Source organism: Oncorhynchus gorbuscha, unplaced genomic scaffold (assembly GCF_021184085.1).
Source record: "Oncorhynchus gorbuscha isolate QuinsamMale2020 ecotype Even-year unplaced genomic scaffold, OgorEven_v1.0 Un_scaffold_1413, whole genome shotgun sequence".
Classification (NCBI taxonomy): Eukaryota; Metazoa; Chordata; class Actinopteri; order Salmoniformes; family Salmonidae; genus Oncorhynchus; species Oncorhynchus gorbuscha.
The window spans coordinates 4514-25679 of record NW_025746198.1 but is presented as its reverse complement, the minus strand read 5'-3'; the positions used below and the strand labels follow the sequence as shown (position 1 = coordinate 25679).

The 21166-nt window shown below is 42.2% G+C and overlaps 2 protein-coding genes, 1 long non-coding RNA gene and 1 pseudogene across 4 annotated transcripts; 2 read left to right on the top strand and 2 right to left on the bottom strand.

The window, feature by feature from the left end:
* LOC124022763 (cyclic nucleotide-gated cation channel alpha-3-like) lies at nt 1-4159 on the top strand. The gene is made up of 6 exons (XM_046337449.1): nt 1-294; nt 1776-1921; nt 2180-2230; nt 2445-2612; nt 2912-2968; nt 4024-4159. Exons 2-6 carry the CDS (start codon nt 1827-1829, stop codon nt 4157-4159), a joined length of 507 nt encoding a protein of 168 aa, XP_046193405.1. The 5' UTR covers nt 1-294; nt 1776-1826.
* A 58-nt stretch (nt 4160-4217) lies between these two features.
* On the top strand, nt 4218-6506 carry LOC124022760 (cyclic nucleotide-gated channel cone photoreceptor subunit alpha-like). The gene is made up of 3 exons (XM_046337447.1): nt 4218-4320; nt 4418-4524; nt 4627-6506. The coding sequence occupies exons 1-3, from the start codon at nt 4253-4255 to the stop codon at nt 5982-5984; spliced, it is 1533 nt and encodes a 510-aa protein (XP_046193403.1). The 5' UTR covers nt 4218-4252; the 3' UTR covers nt 5985-6506.
* Nucleotides 6507-8077: 1571 nt separating this feature from the next.
* On the bottom strand, nt 8078-16060 carry LOC124022758 (annotated as a pseudogene).
* Nucleotides 16061-19104: 3044 nt separating this feature from the next.
* LOC124022761 lies at nt 19105-20046 on the bottom strand. 2 transcript variants are annotated; one of them, XR_006836623.1, is made up of 3 exons: nt 19981-20046; nt 19446-19856; nt 19105-19267 (listed from the first exon to the last, which is right to left on the bottom strand). It is a non-coding gene; the product is annotated as an uncharacterized LOC124022761 (long non-coding RNA). The 2 variants fall into 2 exon arrangements; XR_006836624.1 differs by having other exon boundaries at nt 19446-19872; nt 19981-19995.
* Nucleotides 20047-21166: the final 1120 nt, after the last annotated feature.

Sequence of the window (21166 nt, the reverse complement as noted above, 5' to 3'; positions counted from 1 at the left end):
CTGTTCATGAAGGTGACGGAAGTGCGCTACGGTTTAAAGAAGGCTGCTTGGGTAATAAAGGACACAGGGGGAGCTGTCCGTTGGCCTGGGTGCTGAAATATAATTCCAAGTCGTTGTGTCCAGTAGTATAACATTTGAAAGTAATGTAAGGCCGTGTCTAAAGAGGAATTAATGATTGGAAAATGTTTGTGTAGCCTATGAAGCAAAGGAGGAAAACATGGGATTATATCACGTCGAGAGTTCCTTTGACGAAGACATTTGGTTGAGGACTATCCTTCCCTAAACTATATTCAGGTACATTTAGACTATAAATTTGCACAAATTGTGTGGTAGTCTAAAGAAAGAACCAATTTTCCGTTTTGTTGCAAATAATATAGAATTCATCAAATGTTATAGCTAGATAAAATGTTTTCGTATAGCCTACATTTAATCGGGACCAACAATAAAGGATAGATCCAAGCAGCTATGGCTACTTGGCAAGGCAATTTGTGAGGACGTTCTGATTAGATCACATTTAAGCAGACTACTGTGTTAAAAAATAGAATGAACTAAACAACTAAATTAAATCACAATGAATTAACTCAAAGTTTGAAAAAGTAATTAAAACAATTACAACTTGGATGTAGGCCTTATTCGAACCTTTTTGACAGATTTTTATTATTATCACCAGCTGCTGAAATAGTTTATAATCAACCATAAAGACATGTTAACATAAATTATAGATACATTGGAAACATTGGAAACATCAAACATTCTGAAAGGGAAAAGTCAATCAATTGGATTTAATTCGGTCTCCTTCGTAATTCTTAACAGTAGAGATGTAGCCTACCCGAAAGTGTTGTAAAATGTGTGGATTAATTAATTAATTAATTATTCCTTGCATGCAGGTTGTAAAATGTCAGATTGAATGTGTGTTAATCCGTTATTTGACATTTTAAAAATAAGCACGAATACATATTCCATTTAAATATTTTTTGACTTTGCTTTCAAATAAAACATGTTGCGCAGAATAATACAATCATGCCTTACTAATGTATCTGTATTCTTTCTCTAATCTCGTGTTTCATTTAGTTGTTCAATTTGAGGTTCAGACAGGGCCATTCAAAGACATCACACAAGGCATACTATGGGCAGGTCATGTCAATACACCAAATCATTAGCATGTAACGCTTTGGAAAGCAAAGCATTACTTTAGTGCGAGTCTATTATGCACTTGTTGTGTGCTTGTGGACCAACAAGAAAAATCGTATTTTTTTTAGATCACATTTGAGTTTTTTATTGTTGTTATTAAGCAAATGTCTTGGTCAGTACACGTCCAACACACATTCATCGATACAATGTAGATTCATAAAATTCGTGAATCAGTCTATATGAAGTGAGATTGTTAAAACCATAGTTAAGTCTGTAAAAATCCTTCTAAATCCACAGTGAGACATGTGGTTCACCGTCCCTTAAAATCCCTATTCATACTTCTCCCCTCTAGGAGAGTCACAGAGTCATCCTAGACCTAGAGTTATCCTATAATAGATAGTTGAATCATAGTCATACACTTTATACGGTTGTGATACATTACTATAAAATGTGGGTGTACACAACTAATGATATGAACATTGTTGCCTCAATTTCTAAGCTTCAACATTGAAATGTCTCTGTTATAGTTGTAGGTATATTTAATATTTAACAAACAGTTGTTCTGACTTGTGAGACTGTGAACAATGTAAATAATCAAACCCTATATGTATCCTACTCTAAAGTATCCTCACTATTCTGTTCAGTTCACAGCAGTCCACCAGCCTGATGCATTGGGGACCATAGAGTGAACCAAGATGCCTAAGATCAGCACGGAGCAGTCTTATCCCAGCCACGGCCGCTGTTCGGTAAACACCCCCGACAACCTGGACCAGATTGAGAGTGGCAGCAGGTAAGAAATGTACAGGATTTTACCAGCTTGGGTTTAGTTTAGGATTTGAAAGCTTTTACTTTGAAGAGCCAACAACACACAGACTCCATTTTTGAATGCCAGTAAGCATTCTGTGTGATCATGATTTATTGCAGTGTAGTGATACTCCAAACACAGGAAACACAAACGTTGACACGTCCCAAGCTAGTACAATTTCAGTGTATATTTTTAGCCTGGTGGAGGCCTCACTCTCTTCCTGGTGTCCTCTCTACGCTGCAGCCATGAGGACCAACTGGACCCCTCCTTCACGGGGACAGGAGGCATGTCCAGGTCAGTGCAGATGTCTTTTTCCCATATCATTATTTACATTTATGCTCATTTTAAGGACTACAATGAAAATAAGTCAATAGACTTTAATGTGTTTTTTATTCTTCATAATTTATCATGTGTGTATAGTTGTTTCTCATTGTTTTATAATGCATGTATAGTTGTTTTCTCAATGTTTGAACATCATTTGAACAACATTACAATGAATTTCTCTCAGGCTGTCTCGCTTCATGGTGTTGGTGAAGGGCTGGTCATCTCACAGTAGTCAGCCCTCAGATGACCTTCCTTTAGACTCAACCATGAAGTCACACACAGAGTTCAGAGAGGCCTGGAGGGCAGAGAGCATGTCCAACACCAGACTCTCTGACCAAGTCCGCAGGAGGAAGTGAGTCCCTGTGTGTGTGTGTGTGTGTGTGTGTGTGTGTGTGTGTGTGTGTGTGTGTGTGTGTGTGTGTGTGTGTGTGTGTGTGTGTGTGTGTGTGTGTGTGTGTGTGTGTGTGTGTGTGTGCGTGCGTGCGTGCGTGCGTGCGTGCGTGCGTGCGTGCGTGCGTGCGTGCGTGCGTGCGTGCGTGTGTGTGTGTTTTGCTCAATTTCTCTTTCTCTCATGTTGCAATTATAATGACTTAGAAATGAAATATCTGCTTAGATTTGAAGCTAACACGTGTATTTCTATATTTGTTCAAGCAATGGTCAATGGCCCCTTGCAGCATACAATATGAACAACTGCAACAACAAGGATGAGTAAGTGGACCAACTAGAGCATTCAGATAGTATTCCGACCCCTTGACTTTTTCCACATTTTGTTGCGTTAAAACTTTTTATTCTAAAATGAATGTCGTTTTTTCCCCTCATCAATCTACACACAATACCCCATAATGACAAGGCAAAAACAGGTTTTTAGACATTGTTGCTGATTGATAACAAAAGAAATTGAAATATAACATTTACATAAGTATTCAGAACCTTTCATTTACTATGTAGGTAGTAACTAATCTAATCAAATCAAATGTTATTGGTCACACATATTTAGCAGATGTTATTGCGGGTGTAAATAAATAGCTGTATATGGTTTTGTTCCCCCCCTGTCACTCCCAAAAGTATTTTGTGTTTCATAATTGTGATCAGACACATATTTGTTTTTATAAATGTCATACTGGATGACAAAGAATGACAAATTACAAAGAAATATCAGGAGAAAGCCAAGAGACCTGTCACTACTCTTTTGACCCGACAGTAGCATGCTGCCCCCCTCTGGTCTTGATAAATCATTGCACATATTTTCATGCAATGGAAAATCTAATTTAAACCAAATAACACCCTCCATGAACATTACAATCCAATATCACCAAACAAATCTGTAAGAGTGACGTTAGTTCAGATGATTAGCCTGATCCACCATCCAGACTGCTGAGCTTTTGTTTCTTAACACTTCGTATCAGTGGAGGCTGGTGAGAGGAGCTATAGGAGGACGGGCTCATTTTAATGGCTGGTAGGGAATGAATGGAACCGTATCAAACACTTCAAACATATGGAAACCACATGTTTAACTCCATTCCATTTATTCCATTCCAGCCATTACAATGAGCACGTCCACTCCTCCCACCAGCCTCCGCTGCTTCATATAGAAAAACAGAGAGTTAGCTTGCGAGATCAGGATGGTGAAACGAGGCTTGGTTGAGTACACCTGCTATAGATAATCCTCTTATTTTCCCCTTGTATAATAGTGTGCTGTGCTGTAGTTAGTACCTGCTTCATTGAGATTGATCAAACGATATGTGGAAAAATAATGTGTTCAGCAAAAAAGACGAGAAGAAGGATGAGAAGAAACCGGATCCCCCGAAGCCACCTGATAAGAAACCGGATGAGAAGAAACCGGATCCCCCCGTAAGTATATTCAGATTCTATAGTTATATGGAAGTCTTATATGTATAAACAAAAAAAATGGATTATAAGTTTACAGGAAAAAGCCTTGTATTTTATGTTTATTTCAGTAAAGAAGTGTGGATCATTGACCCCGCCACTGATATGTACTACCAATGGCTGACAATAGTAGCTGTCCCAACATTCTACAACTTAATGCTTCTGGTGCCAAGGTGTGTGCTGTTTTAGAATTCCAGCTTTAGGGTTTCCCAAGATATTGTTGAGTAATTGTGAATGATCAATACTCTTGTGTTTCTGCTTATCTCCCAGAGCTAGTTTCAATGACCTGCAGGCCAACTATGTAATGCTGTGGATGGTTCTCGACTACACTTCAGATGTCATCTATTACATTGACACGTTTGTGAGATCTAGGACAGGTAAAACCCTTCTTGTTTAGGGTTGTTGAAATCATTTCTACATAACATAGCCTTGTTCAACAATTTAGTATTTGCGATAAAGCTTTGAAATGTCATCAACAGGTTTCCTGGAACAAGGATTGCTCGTGAAGGACCCAGTGAAACTAAAAGAACACTACCGAGCCCAGAAGCAGTTTAAATATGACATCATATCGATGATACCTACCGATCTTGCCTTCATTCCATACGGTTACAACAATCCAGAGTTCAGATTCAACCGCCTCGGCAAGATGGCGCGCCTCTTTGAGTTCTTCGACCGAACGGAAACCAGGACAAACTACCCCAACATTTTCAGAATCGGCAACCTTGTGCTTTACATCCTGATCATCATCCACTGGAACGCTTGCGTCTTCTACGCCCTCTCCAAACTCCTGGGCTTCGGCTCAGACACCTGGGTGTACCCAAACATCACTGACCCCGAGATGGGCCAGCTGTCCAGGAAGTACGTCTACTGCCTCTACTGGTCCACCCTGACCCTGACCACCATTGGAGAGACCCCGCCCCCTGTCAGAGACATCGAGTACCTGTTTGTAGTCGCCGACTTCCTCACGGGCGTGCTGATTTTTGCCACCATTGTTGGTAACGTTGGCGCCATGATCTCCAACATGAACGCGGCACGCGCCGAGTTCCAGGCCAAGATCGACTCCATCAAGCAGTACATGGAGTTTCGTAAGGTCTCCAAGGTCCTGGAGGCCAGGGTGGTCAAGTGGTTTGACTACCTGTGGACGGAGAAGAAGACCTGCGACGAGAAGGAGGTTCTGAAGAACCTGCCGGACAAGCTGAAGGCTGAGATTGCCATCAACGTCCACATGGAGACGCTGAGGAAAGTGCGTATCTTCCAGGATTGCGAAGCCGGCCTGCTGATCGAGCTTGTGCTCAAGCTGCAGCCGCAGGTCTTCAGCCCCGGAGACTACATCTGTAAGAAGGGCGACATTGGCCGAGAGATGTACATCATCAAAGAAGGGAAGCTGGCTGTGGTGGCGGACGACGGGGTAACACAGTGGTGTGTGCTGAGCGATGGGGCGTACTTCGGAGATCTCAGTATCCTGGGCATCAAGGGCAGTAAGGCTGGCAACAGAAGAACAGCCAACATCAGGAGCGTGGGTTACTCTGACCTCTTCGCCCTGTCTAAAGACGACCTGATGGATGCTCTCACTGAGTACCCTGACGCCAAGTACGCTCTGGAAGAGAAAGGCAAGGCCATCTTGATGAAAGACAACCTCATTGATGAGGAATTGGGAAACAAGGCCGACCCCAAAGAAATGGAGAACAAAGTCCTTACAATGGAGACCAACATGGAGGTCATGACGATCAAGTTCACCAGAATGATTGCAGAGTGGGCAACATACCAGGCCAAGGTCAAGCAGCGCATCAGCAACATGGAGGCCAGGGTCAAACCCCTCAGGCAGGGGGATGGATGAGGTGATGATAGGACAAATAATCACATGCAGAATATCTACTCCACATATTTAACAGACACGGACATTAAATGTAAATCTATAACTCATATACTCACAATTTAGATCTGGTTAGATCTAAATAGCTTTCCATCCAAGTGGATTATAACCATAAACTGTATTGTTGGCTAGTCAAAAGCAGTGAAGGCTGGTGGGAGGAGCTATAGGAGGATGGGCTCATTGTAATGGTTGCAATGGAATAAATGGAACGCAGTCAAACATGTTGTTTCCATATGTTTGATACCATTAAATGTTTTGCATTCTAGCCATTACAATGAGCCAGTCCTCCTATAACTCCTCCCACCAGCCTCCACTGGTCAAAAGTATACCTAGATTCAAACATAAACTCAGCCAAAAAAGAAAGTCCTCTCACTGTCAACTGCGTTTATTTAAGGCAAACTTAACATGTGTAAATATTTGTGTGAACATAACATGATTCAACAACTGAGACATAAACTGAACAAGTTCCACAGACATGTGACTAACAGAAATGGAATAATGTGTCCCTGAACAAAGGGGGAGGTCAGAATCAAAAGTAACAGTCAGTATCTGGTGTGGCCACCAGCAGCATTATGTACCGCAGTGCATCTCCTCCTCATGGACTGCACCAGGTTTGCCAGTTCTGGCTGTGAGATGTTACCCCACTCTTCCACCAAGGCACCTTCCCGGACATTTCTGGCGAGAATGGCCCTACCCCACACCTTCCGATCCAACAGGTCCCAGATGTGCTCAATGGGATTGAGATCCGGGCTCTTCGCTGGCCATGGCAGAACACTGACATTCCTGTCTTGCAGGAAATCATGCACAGAACGAGCAGTATGGCTGGTGGCATTGTCATGTTGGAGGGCCATGTCAGAATGAGCCTGCAGGAAGGGTACCACATGAGGGGGGAGGGTGTCTTCCTTGTAACGCACAGCGTTGAGATTGCCAGCAATGACAGCAAGCTCAGTCCGATGATGCTGTGACACACCGCACCAGACCATGACAGACCCTCAACCTCCAAATCGATCCCGTTCCAGAGTACAGGCCTCGGTGTAACGCTCATTCCTTTGACCATAAACGCGAATCCAACCAGCACCCCTGGTGAGGCAAAACCGCGACTCGTCAGTGAAGAGCACTTTTTGCCAGTCCTGTTTGGTCCAGTGACGGTGGGTTTGTGCCCATAGGCGACGTTGTTGTCTGGTGAGGACCTGCCTTACAACAGGCCTACAAGCTCTCAGTCCAGCCTCTCTCAGCCTATTACAGACAGTCTGAGAACTCAGGCAGTTGTTGTTGCCATCCTGTACCTGTCCCGCAGGTGTGATGTTCGTATGTACCGATCCTGTGCAGGTGTTGTTACAAGTGGTCTGCCACTGCGAGGACAATCAGCTGTCCGTCCCGTCTCACTGTAGTGCTGTTTTAGGCGTCTCACAGTAAGGAAATGGCAATTTATTGCCCTGGCCACATCAGCAGTCCTCATGCCTCCTTGCAGCATGCCTAAGGCACTTTCACACATATGAGCAGGGACCCTGGGCATCTTTCTTTTGATGTTTTTCATAGTCAGTAGAAAGGCCTCTTTAGTATCCTAAGTTTTCATAACTATGACCTTAATTGCCTACCGTCTGTAAGCTGTTAGTGTCTTAACGACCGTTCCATGTTCATTAATTGTTTATGGTTCACTGAACAAGCATGGGAAACAGTGTTAAAACCCTTTACAATGAAGATCTGTGAAGTTATTTGGATTTTTACAAATTATCTTTGAAAGACAAGGTCCTGAAAAAGGGACGTTTCTTTTTTTGCTGAGTTTAGTTATTTGTCCTGCTTGTTTGATAGGCTTAATGTTAATGTTTTTATTTTGTAATAAATATATTATCCAAAATTGGTCTGTATTTGAATCCAAACGATACTGGTAGTTGAATTTTGCTGCTGGTGTGCTTTTGAAATGTCTTGGTCAGTTGAAATGGACATTATTGGACAATAATTGGATGTTTTTGGCTTACTATCATTTCCTATTCATTTCCACTTAAACTCAGATTGTACTGTACTTGTTAAAACTAAGAAGCTTAAAAACGGTCATATCAAATGCAAACATATTTATTTGAACTTTCAGTGATATGTTCTCTTTTCAGAGGTTGAACAACTCGGCTCTTTTAAGCCAATCGACTGAATGTATGGTGTTGAATAAATGAACATGTCTTGGTTAACTTCACTGGGTTACGAGACAGTAAAAAAGTGGAAGAGTACTTCAGAATCATAAGACACAATCCTCAAAAGTCTTACAAATCCATCTGTTGGCATGTTTAAAATGAACTCTTCACCAAGTACAAGTTTGAAAAAAGCAGTCACTTTTATTTAGCATGTTTTCACAACACTTGATTTTAAGCCTTTTTATCAATTACATTTTTTTAAAGGTAACAGTTAACTCAAACCAACCTATAAACTGACTGCTTCAATTCCAAGATCAGGGTGAACGTTGTCCATTCTCTGGGCCCTGGAGTCCTTTTAAATGTACAGGCGAGCAGCAACTTCAGCAGTACAAAACAGAGATACAAATGAATGAGGTACAGCAGAAACCCAAAGAAGCGATGGAGGAAGGGAAGGCTCAGGACACAATATCTGAAATGTATTTGTTAGGGCAGGTTCTTCACAAGCAGCCCTGAGCACCGTTGAAAAGTGACATTACTGCGAGCTGGCTGACTGCTTACGCCCCAACTGACTGAAAGACGGCATCAGGATTCAGGATCCATTGGCATTCCTAAGCAGTGATTACATCCCTATGGAATTGTCCAGAAACTAAAAGACAAAGAAACAAATCAACTGTTTACTGTGCCAGTGCTGAAGGAATTTTCACAGCTAGCTTTTCCAAATCGAAAATTAACCTTTTTTTTTTTTAAAGGGCTGTCGTAAGTTATTTTCGACACAGAGACAAATATTGATCACTCCAGGATCACTGGAGAGCAAAGATTTGTCAGTAACACTTGGCAAATGTCTGTAGACATTTAATTTAGTAGAAAATGCCTTGATTTTAAAAGGAAGATAAACCTGGGACATATTTGGGGTTGGTCTTCTAGAAGTGTAGACAACCAGAATAAATGCTATTCTGATTATATAAATGTACTGAGGATTACAATATAATACCGGTTAGACAAGGGCAACACAGGAAGACTTCAGAAAAATATTTTTTTGAGAACAATCATGTACTTGTAGCCCAAAAATAATAATAATTCTGAAAATGTCTAAGTGCACTTACAACAGCTCTGACAAAGTTTAAGTCTACTCTCAGTGCTCCAATGGTGAAAATAATGTATGTGTCCCAAATGGCACCCTAATGGGCCCTAGTCAACAGTAGAACACTAGATAGGGAATCGGGTGTCATTCAGGACAGATGCTCAAGGTAAACATTTTCTGAAGATGCTGTCTGAATGAAATTACTTTCCAAGTTCCAAACACTTCTATGAAAAATGGGGCCTGGTTCGATTGGCTAAATAATATGGAAGGTGTGTGTGGGCGGGGGGCGGGGGGGGCGGGACATCATATACACATACACACGGTTTCGCTCGTCACATCAGCTTCTGACTGCAGCAATGCAACCGAAAGATCGCAAAGTAACAGACTGCAAAGAGGACTGCAATACATGAATGGATGCAGCCTTTTCTGTCTCACAAATGGTAAAATGTTTCTACATCGTCATTGTCACAATCCAGATTATTAAATAATCCCAGCCCTCCCCTTTCCCAACAAAAAAAGGTGTTATTCCAGTCAAGAATCAAAATAACCAATTTCAACCTTAAAATAAATATTAAGGGGGAAAACAATCCCCTGTACATAAAATAAAATAAAGGATGTGTTCAGAACACATTCACACGTGGGAATTGAAACGTACTTTAGATCACATGAAGTTCAATGAAGCTGCTCCAAGAGATCGGGACGCTGGCACAGACAAACTCCACTACTAGAGTGCGCTACCTTTAGATTAACCATTGTGTTGATTTTCGGCTTTTCTCATTTCGAATCTTGAACGATTTTGTGTTGGTTGGTCATCTTTCGTTTATTTTTTCTGATATGGGGGAAGGAGGGAGATTGTGAAAAGGAGTCCTCTTTCAGTGTAGCAGCCATGGCCTCAGAGCATCCCAAACCCTTTGGCATAGAGGATGGCTTTGAGCAGTCTCTCTCTCAGCTTCTCCCTGGTGTCGTACTCCGGGAGCAGCAGCACGTTGAAGCAGGTGTGAGATGTGGGTAACCTGCAGAAAGGGGCAGAGGAGAGGGAAGGGGTCAAAGGCCGTTCCAATTGTTAAGGTCAACAGGCCATTCATTTGGAATGGGATTACCTTGAAGTTCCACTGTAATCTGAAGCCAATTCATCAATTTCCCCTCAAACAAAACGCATGCAAAGTACATGGTTATTTTTATTCATTTATATATACACACAGTTGAACACATTTGCTAGTTGCATGTATCCAACATGATGTGAGTGAACAATGTGGGCTGCAGACGGAAGACATCCTCACCTGTCTGTGTCGGGGCCGTTCTTGGCGATGATCATCTTGAGCTTTCCCAGGCCTCCGACAGGGGCTCTGTCTGTGCCCGTGGTGAACTGCAGGAACAGCCTCTTCTGCTCCTCAGCAAATGAGTGCAGCGTCTCCCAGAACTCCCTGGTGGGTCAAGTACAGACAAGGCTTTATATTAGTGTCCTATCCTGGGTTTTTGGTCACTGTCCCTGATGTCAGCAGCAGATCAAACTGCTGAATTTCAAAATGGTTAGACTGTCCTTTCTGCAGTCAAGTCCCTTTTGAAGTAATGGTCCATCCACACACACACACACACACACACACACACACACACACACACACACACACACACACAAAATAAAGCAATTCCTTACTTAATGATGCGTGAATCTCTGCTGTAGCCGCCATCATATTCTGTCGTTTCTTCAAGTGCTTGAAAGTCTAGGTTCTGTGTGTGATATACACATTATGGAGAGTTAAAAATCACATTTAAAAACATAAATAAATAAATAAATACAAATGACTAAATTCTCTTTTCTACAGCTTACCCTGCTTCCACAGATGAGCAGCTCAATTTCCTCCGGCCGGAATAAATATTTCAGCGGGGACTCGTTGGTGACCATGTGAAAACCTCTTCTGAAGGCTTTGAACTGCTTCTCAACACTCTTATTCAGCATGTACTCCGCATACTGAGCTACAAACTCCTGTCGACCACAAGATGAAACAACGGCATGATTCTCTGGACGGAACACTACCTCATACTCTATTCAACCCCACTGGTCAAATAAGCTACATCTAAAATGGAAAAATCCTCATAATTAAAATGTCTAAAAGCATGATTTTGAGTGAAATCATTTTCTCCAAGAATTCTTGAAACTCACTTTTCTGTTCTCGTTGGTGACTGGAATTTGATCACCATTTTCCCTTAAGTCGTACATGAGGGGGTTTCCGAACAGGTCCGTCTGGGATATCTGGAAGGTGATCATCATGTCCTCCTCCACACTACCCTCGTACTCTGACAGCTCCTTCAGACTCTGGTACAGAACCTGCACAGATAACAGGACACAGGGGAGAGCAGACAGAAACACCTTATCAATAACACCATTTCAATGGTATTTATCTGTTAAGGTCTAGATTGCCCTGAAAGAAATTGCTAAGTAAAATGTAATGTAACGCCATAGGAGTCTACAGCCATGTCGGAGCACAAAGGTTTAAATCCCACTCTGGAGATGAATATCATTAAGCTAATTGTATTAATAAACATGACTTCAAATACTAACCGGATTGGAGTCTGCGAGGTCCCGGAAGGTTCCTTTCTTGCCCATGAGCTTTCTGTAGACCACCATGGGGAAGTGAACGTCCAGGATGCAGTTGTTGTAAATGGCCAGGCCAAGGACGATGCCGATCAGCGTGAACTGACCCTCGTTTTCAAACGACGACGGGTTGAACCAGAACATCTTGGTGCGCTCGTCAGACGCAAACATTCCTGAGGAGAAGGAAGCCGTGTTAAGGACAAGGAACAACCTTTACAATACACAACACAAACCAACCACATCCACTGCAGTAACGACGAGGACCTTTATAAAACACAACAGCAACACAAATCAACCACATCCAATTCCATTCTCACAGTGACGGGTCAGCAATGTATCGACCGACTGACGACTTGGTTTCTCACCAATATCTGGGTTGAAGATCTCCTCCACGACGAGCTGAAAGAACTCTTTGGAAACCCCTCCTTCATCTACACCTTGTTCTCCTTCAAACTCCACATACAGCTGCTTCTTCAAGTCTGCAGGATTCTCCATGGCGATCATCTCAAGCTAACAGGAAGAATAGAAGTAAAATAATGATCTAATACTAGTGTGAGGAATATAGTGGACACTCTCTCCAGTCAGTACAAACACCACTCCAATGCTTTTAAATTCTTGAGGGGGAGTAGACGAAACAAGTGCACACTTCGGGGTGGGAGAAACTAAACAGGGCCTTGGACTTACCCTGACGAGGGCATCATCGATGATGTGGTCTCGGCGTACTTTAAGCCTTAGGTAGGGGTTGAGCTGTTGTCCCTGCACCAGGCTGTAGAGTACTGTGATGCGTCGCTCGCTGTACATGCGGATGCGGTTGTCGTAGTACAGGCCCAGGTTCTTGGTCACGGCATTGAGGATGAATGGACACGTCATGAAGGAGAACTTGTTCTCCGTCTCCACTTTAAAGAACGTGTAGTCCTTGTCCATCTCTAGGACTTCATTCAGGGCTCGTTGACAAACTCCTCAAAGGGGATGAGGGGCCGCCGCTGTCGGAAGTCCGGATGGTAAGCTCAGTCTCCAGGGGGTCCACCCGGGGCCCTTCTTGTTTCTCCTCTCCTCCCCCAGCAGCTCCTGCAGTGTCAACTCGCTGGACTCAGGGATGGGCTCCTCGTCCTCCTCTTCGTTGTGCTCCGTGTCCACCTCCTCCCATGACATTTGCATAGTAGACAATCTTCAAGCACTTGGTGGCTGCCACCACTGCATCGTCGTCGTTCACCAGGTTGCGGCTGTTGAACTCATTGCTGACCACCTTAGTAATTAAAATAACAATACATTTAATTTGTATAGTGCTTATCATTACAGAGGAATCTCATAGCTCTATGTAGGCTGAAAAAAGAAAAGACAAAATACCAAGAGAATCTAGCTACCTTGTAGGTGATGAGCTGCTGGAAGGTCTCCATTATACGGTGGATCTGCTCAGCACTGTAGTGAGACCACAGGCGGGCCAGCTTGGCCAGCGCGGGTAGGGGCAGCTTGCTCATGGCCCTGCAGAACTGGGGCAGGGCGATCTCCAGGTAGTCTGGGCTGTGGAGGTTACTGTTCTCCATCACCACCACAAACAAGTTCAGGTAGTTGGGGTCCCGGGAGTAGACGTTGTGGTACGTCAGGTCACATTCCACGTTGGGCGACAGGTAGACCAGTGCGTTGAGGAAGGCAGTTTCGATATTACCGTTGGACAGCAGTCTCTGGTAGACCCTCCTGACAGCGATGTCCACAGAAACCTCATCAGGACCTAGCTTCCCACATCATTGTCCCCTGATGCAGCGCCGTCTAACCGGGAAGAGGAACCGGGCGAGTCCTCCTCCATAGCAGCATCGGAGCAGGCGGCCACTTCCTCCTCGTCCTCATCTTTGTCCTCGTCCTTGCTCTGGAGGGACTTGAGCTCCTCCTTGGTGGGTGGTTTGGACCGGCGGAAGCTCTGCACCAGGCCCTCTGCGCTGGAGAACACCCGTCCTATGACCCGGATCAGAGGGGAGTAGTCCTCCTTCTCTCCACAGATGTGTAGGATCTCATACACTTTCTCCTCTGTTAGGTAATTCACATCTGGAAAACATCAATGTAATACAGTTAATTAAGCAGCATATGGAATATCCAGTTATGGGTAAAAAGTTAACAGTTTCAGTTAAGACCAACAGTCTGATTCTGAAATTCTGCACTACAATTGAAACACTCCGAAAAGTATTGATGCGCGAATGAGTCACTTATGCCAACACACCTTTGAAGTCGTCCCTTACACAATGGTTCATAGTGGTGCCTTTCTTGGAGGGGTGTGGGTCGCACAGTTTGGCATTGATCTTGTACAGCTCCAGGGCCTTGACGGCAGCTGCGTTGTTGTCCAAGCGGTGGGAGCCCCTGGACGAGGAGCACCACGTGTTCGAGCAGGAGTCATTCCCACAGCCCTCCGTTAACTGGTGGTAGTAGCGCTCTATTAGATGCTTGGCGGCTGCTCGCTTCCTGAATTGGAGGCCGTTCAGATTGGAAGCATGGAGAGTTATGAAATGAAATATGCCATTTAGCAGACGCTTTTATCCATGAAACTGGCTGCGAGTCTCAATCAAAACAGCACTGAAATCAGTCTTATCAACATCCAAAGTGGTAAACATTTTTTTTTATTATTAAAAAGGAACTTAATGTCATTTATAAATACCAATGTGGTCTTCATTGGAAATTAGATAAGCCGCTAAACATTTAAGAACGAAAACATTCATTTTCATTGTGAACTTGTGGACTCAGCATCCACTGTGTGTGCCTGCTGCAGTCAGCAGACCATGCAGGAGGGATGGTGTGTGGAAGCCAAAGAGGAAAATTATTCATATGAAGGTGCAGATGGTGACACTTTGACAAAATGACTGTGGACATGCATTGGTTAGTGAAAGGAGGGAGATATTAAATATTAGCATTCCATAGATAGTCAATTAACATGTTCTGTGGTAGGTGACTAAATTAACTTACTGTACTGTAGGTAGCTACTGTACGTTAATCACTGAATGACATGACTGACAACTTAAAATAAACTTACATTCGGCTTGCTTCCGTGTTTTCTATGTCAGACTCCTCTTGTATTCTAAACAAACAAATACATCAATAGCTTAGGTCAGGAATATGTAGCTAAATCTGTTGACAGAACCATCTAGCCTACCTACTACAGCTAGCTACAGCAGAGAAATTAACAAACTTATCTAGCGAGTGAAACGATTTTTACAAGTGTAGCGTTAGCTAACTAGCTAGTTAAGACAGCCACAACAACTAACAGTAAGTGGACGCTAGTTAATCTCATGTTAATGTAAACCAATTTCTGACTGATGATGAAATGTCTACAGGAACAGCGAATGTAAAATCTGCAAAGACCGATACAAGTAGCTAACGTTGGCCAGCTAGCTAACGCAGACAGAGTGATGACCGTGCAGCTTGCTTGCTTAGTAGCTAGTCGTTCAGGCGATAATGTTTTAGGTAACATAGTTACAATTCAGCAATACATCGTCGTAACTGTACGGTAACGTGAAATCAGAACAGCAAACAAACTAGCTACCTAAAAGTTATGTTAATAACTAGCTTATTAGCATTGCTAGTTAGCCAACTAGCGGTTGCTAAATTCACTTTTCAGGCCTAGCCTAGCTGGAGGGCAACATTAACTAGCTGTCTATATACCTGAAATCTGCAGGAATGTTGCACTTTACTTCATTTTACATGCCAGTTACATAGCTAGCTAGCCAGAAACCATAAGTTGGGAATCATTTTATTGCTACGATACAGAAACATGCACCCTTCCCCAAACCACGACACTGTATTTATCTCGATGCCGACCTGTCGTATCCTCCTGCAGGGATGTCTCGGCCTGTGGTAGCGCACACTCACAGTCCCTCTCGTCGGAATTCATACGAGACGTTCTCCCGCAGTTGCCCGTGATCCTGTGTAACTGTATGAATTAACACTTTCTCCACAGTTTGGATAAATGTTCAACAAATCGTGATGTTACTGCTCAAGGCTCTTGACGGTGATGGGCGATTTTATTGAATAAGGAACTTCATTTAAGGCCTATTTCATGCTCTAGTCTCTGTTTGGTGTTTACAGCCATCTTGACTTCAACAACCCGACCAGGGGACACGTCCCAGAATGCAATGTTGCGGTAGGAATATTTTGTTCAAAAGCCTTTTCCTCACTTTTGAGCTCAGTTCAGTCATTGAGCTACTGCAAAAAACAGTGAAGCCTTTGTATGTCTGTTACAAACGCCTCCAAAATACATAGCTATCCCTATTAAAATTGTTCCTTGAGTCAGGCAAATGGGGTTCTGCCACTGTTCACTACACCGATGTCAGAAGTGGGATACATGTACTATCGTTTTAATTCTTAAACGTCTAAGCTGGGGCCCTTTAGCTATATAATATTTTTGTTTAATTATTTTATAAAATATTGAATTGGCCTTACTACTATAGCCTATAGAAACGCAATGAATAACACATGCATAAATGGCAACAAGTGTCTGTCCTATATCTAAGAGATATACATTTTGTTTTACTCTAGGGTATAACCAGTGATGTTGAGACTCGTGCCCTTCCACAAATCCTGTTTCTTTTTATTTCCATATTATTGTTACATTGATACAGCCAGGCCTAATTCCATACATTACCACTGTAAATGATCTGTACTTTCTCAAGTAGACCTAAATGACATTCAATTAAAGATGTAATCCATAACATTTATTCTCTAAGGGAATTGATTATCACGTTTACAGGAGTAACACTATATATTATCACATGTTCATAGTTGGGCCAAATGTAAATATTCTTCATTTCTGGAATGAGGTCTTGCAAAGGGACATGGATCTTGAAAAGATTAAGAAACATAAAACACAATATGTTAGTTGTTGATTTGACCTGTGATGATTACTGTAATTACAATGACGATATTAATGAATGCTTAAACCTACTGGAACCTACTTTTGCCTGAGATGAGCCCCATAATGTAAGAAATCACCATACAAGGGCAGTTGCGGCATAAAGACAGTAACCCCTGGAAAGAAAATAATGATTTAAAAGTGACCTGTCTGCTTCAGAGATACACTGCAGTTCTGACTTTTCTTTAAATAGCTACATTTTGGCAGATATCTCCTCAACACTAGACAAGAAGATATTGAATTAACACAGAACAAAAACATAAACGCAACATATAGTGTTGGTCCAATGTTTCATGAGCTGAAATAAAAGATCCCAGAAATGTTCCACAAAAAGCTGATTTCTCTCAGATTTTGTGCACACATTTGTTGACATTCCAGTTCGTGAGCATTTCTCCATTGCCAAGATAATCCATCCACCTGACAGGTGTGACATGTCAAGAAGCTGATTAAAAAGCTTGATCATTACACAGACCTTGAGCGGGGACAATAAAACACCACTTTAAAATGTGCAGTTTTATCACATAACACAATGCCCCAGATGTCTCAAGTTTTGAGGGAGTGTGTAATTGTCATGCTGACTGCAGGAATGTCCACCAGAGCTGTTGCCAAAGAGTTGAATGTTCATTTCTCTACCAAAAGCCGCCTCAAATGTTGTTTTAGAGAATTTGGCAGTACGTCCAACTGGCCTAACAACCGCAGACTACATGTAACCACACCAAGCCCAGAACCTCCACATCCGGCTTCTTCACCTGCGGGATCGTCTGAAACCAGCCACCCAGGCAGCTGAGGAAACTGTGGGTTTGCACAACCAAAGAATTTCTCAGGAAGCTCATCTGCGTGCTCGTCGTCCTCACCAGGGTCTTGGCCTTACTGCAGTTCAGCGTCGTAAATGACTTCAGCGGGCAAATGCTTACCTTCAATGGCCACTCTGTTCACAGTGTGAATAGAGTGCCCCATGGTGGCGGTGGGGTTATGGTATGGGCAGGCATAAGCTATGGACAACGAACACAATTGCATTTTATCGATGGCAATTTTAATGCACAAATATATCGTGAGGAGATCCTGAGGCCCATTTTGTGCCGTTCATCCACCGCCATCATGTTTCAGCATAATGCACTGCCCCATTTCGCAAGGATCTGGACACAATTCCTGGAATCTGAAAATGGCCCAGTGCTTCCATGGCCTGCATACTCACCAGACATGTCACACATTGAGCATGTTTGGGGGGGCTGGATCAACATGTACAACAGTGTGTTCCAGTTCCCGCAAATATCCAGCAACTTCGCACAGAGGAGAGGGACAACATTCCACAGACAACAATCAACAGCCTAATCAACTCTATGTGAAGGAGATGTGTCACGCTACATGAGGCAAATGGTGACCACACCAGATTTGGACTGGTTTTCTGATCCACGCCCCTACCTCTTTTTTTAATGGTATCTGTGACCAACCATCCATAGATGATTGTTTAATGATTTTATTTCAATCGACTTATTTCCTTATATGAACTGGAAATCAGTAAAAATCTTTGAAATTGTTGATCAAGTTACGTTTATATTCTTGTTCAGTACAGTAGTTGCTGATGTATGGTTACGCTTTTTATCATACCATAACAGGCAGCGTTTAGAATCAATCAACAGCTAATCAACAGTGAAGGAATTTCTGGCCTGTAAAAAGATTTGGACTGGAAAAATGAATACCAACCATCAAATGATTGTTTAATGAAATACTGTATTCAAAAACTGCTGATTAAATTGATACCATATTCTTGTTCAGTAGGATCTATGTCAAACTTCTGCCTAATATTTCTGACTTCTGCATCATTGCCTGTAGGACAGTCCAGTAGTCCCTGGCTCTCATGGAAATTGATACAGTCCACTGTGTCAAACTTCTGGCTAATATTTCTGACTTCTGCATCATTGCGAGGACAGTCCAGTAGTCCCTGGCTCTCATGGAACAGACAGTCCACTGTGTCAAACTTCTGGCTAATATTTCTGACTGCTGCATCATTGTGAGGACAGTCCAGTAGTCCCAGGCTCTCATGGAACAGACAGTCCACTGTGAGTATTACATCACTTCTGGTCACTAGTCTGCTGCTGTAAGGTACAGTGTAGTCTGGGTTGAAGGTGTGATGCAGTACTACCAGAATGACATCTTTACCCTCTGTCAAGAAAGAGAATGTGGGAATACGTCAAAATTAACCTATAAGCCTCTCAAATAAACAATGTAGTAATGTAATTCATGCCTTTGGTACATTTTGAGTAAATCTGGTGTGGAAAGAGAATATCTGGTATAGAGGGAAATAACATTGCTTGGGAAGTCATATTTGGGATGAGTTACTGTACTTGGAATCTGTTGCAGTGCTGCTTCAATATCAGTCCCGGCGCGGAGACGATGGGACAGAAAGCCATGATGACATCACTCTCCTCTGGCGACTCGACTTCCGTAAAACATCTTGTGGTGTTGTTGAGTCGTCTCATAAACTGAATATGAGAATCCAAAGTATTGCCAGTCTCAACTGTGTAGTACTTCATATTATGTGCCACTGATTTTAAACTGACAACAAAGAGGAAAGTCAAAAAGGTAATTGATAAAAGTATTCATGTTTTTGTTAATTGGAACAATGTTCATAGTTCAGCCAGCTATAAGAGCATTGTAGGTTAAACCATTTACTTTTATAGTGCACCCTTCATCAAAATATTACATTATACAAAAGAGCCCTGTTGAAAATTACCTTTGCGTTCAATCATGGATCTAAAGGAAGTGAATGAACAGACAAATGGGTTTATTAGTCTAGATAGATACATTCAGGATAGGAAAACTACAACCAGTGTGCAAACCATGAAGATAAAATATATTTCTCTACAGTGCAAGCTGTGTACAGCAGCATGAGGCTATATCACATTCTAAACATGCACTTTTTTGCTCTAGTCTTTCACAGTATCCGGCTCTCCAGCACTTCACCACCTCACTCCTTCCACTGGACCACATGGTTTCTTGGAATTAGAAAGTGAAAGCAATGTGTTATTGTAAATGGACTTACTGACTCAGTTCTATTCTACATTCATAGAATTACTCACCTAAAAAACATTCCATTAAATTCTGCACTAGCAGTTTCCACTTAACCATGTGTACCGTTTTATTCCTGTTGTAGACATAGACTATTAAATGATCACAAAACCTTTCATGACACCCACCCAACTGTAATTGATAGTTATGGTGTTCATATTGAACATGAATTATCAATGAAATGAGGAAAGTAGACTTACTCTGCAGCTATGGGTAACTTTTCTGTTGACTGTACTGTAGTTGTGGTTTGAAGTGATCTGTTTTAATAGCAAAGAGAAAGTGAAACTAAACAGCATGAGATAATAAGGGGAGGTGGCCATTTTTTCAGAAAGTCACAAATGCTGAGTTTACACAGGCAGATGCATTCAGATTTTCTTCCACTACTTGGTCGTTTGACCAATCACATCAGATCTTTTCACAACAGATCTTTTTTAGGAGCTGATCGGAAAAAAAGATCAGAATTGGGCTGCCTGTGTGAACGCAACCATCTAGGCAATCTACAGTTCAGACAACAAAGTGAGCACAACTGATTTGGTAAACAGCTGAGGAATGGGGCTGAAAAAATGTAACCACACTCACATTTATAGACAGAGCTATGGATGCACCACCATCCATGATATCAAAATGATAGTTTTAGCCATGGTTTAAGGCTATACAGTGTTTGTTTACAATTACACATTTAAAAACAATGAAATAAAACAAGCTTATATTTTGGGTTCTGATGGGGTTGACAGTTGTAATCTCATAGTGCAATTAGAATGTATAGTCTTTAAGAATCAATGGGTGTATCTATAATTAATTCAAAAGTCCAAAAATGTATGTACCAATAGCAGATTGCCACTTTAATAAGGTGCATGACAGTAGTTAGACCAAGCACGATTTACATTTGTTTGCTCGCCTCAATTTCTTAAAAATCTGTCCTCTCATCCCCTTCATCTGCACTGATTGGAAAAATTTGACAGGTGAAACAACATGGTGGAAGCTCATCTTTAGTCCATTGACTTATGTATCCCTGTACATTGACTTATGTATCCCCGTACATTGACTTATGTATCCCTGTACATTGACTTATGTATCCCCGTACATTGACTTATGTATCCCCGTACATTGACTTATGTATCCCCTTACATTGACTTATGTATCCCCTTACATTGACTTATATATCCCCGTACATTGACTTATGTATCCCCGTACATTGACTTATGTATCCCCGTACATTGACTTATGTATCCCCTTACATTGACTTATATATCCCTGTACATTGACTTATGTATCCCCGTACATTGACTTATGTATCCCCGTACATTGACTTATGTATCCCCGTACATTGACTTATGTATCCCCGTACATTGACTTATGTATCCCCGTACATTGACTTGTGTATCA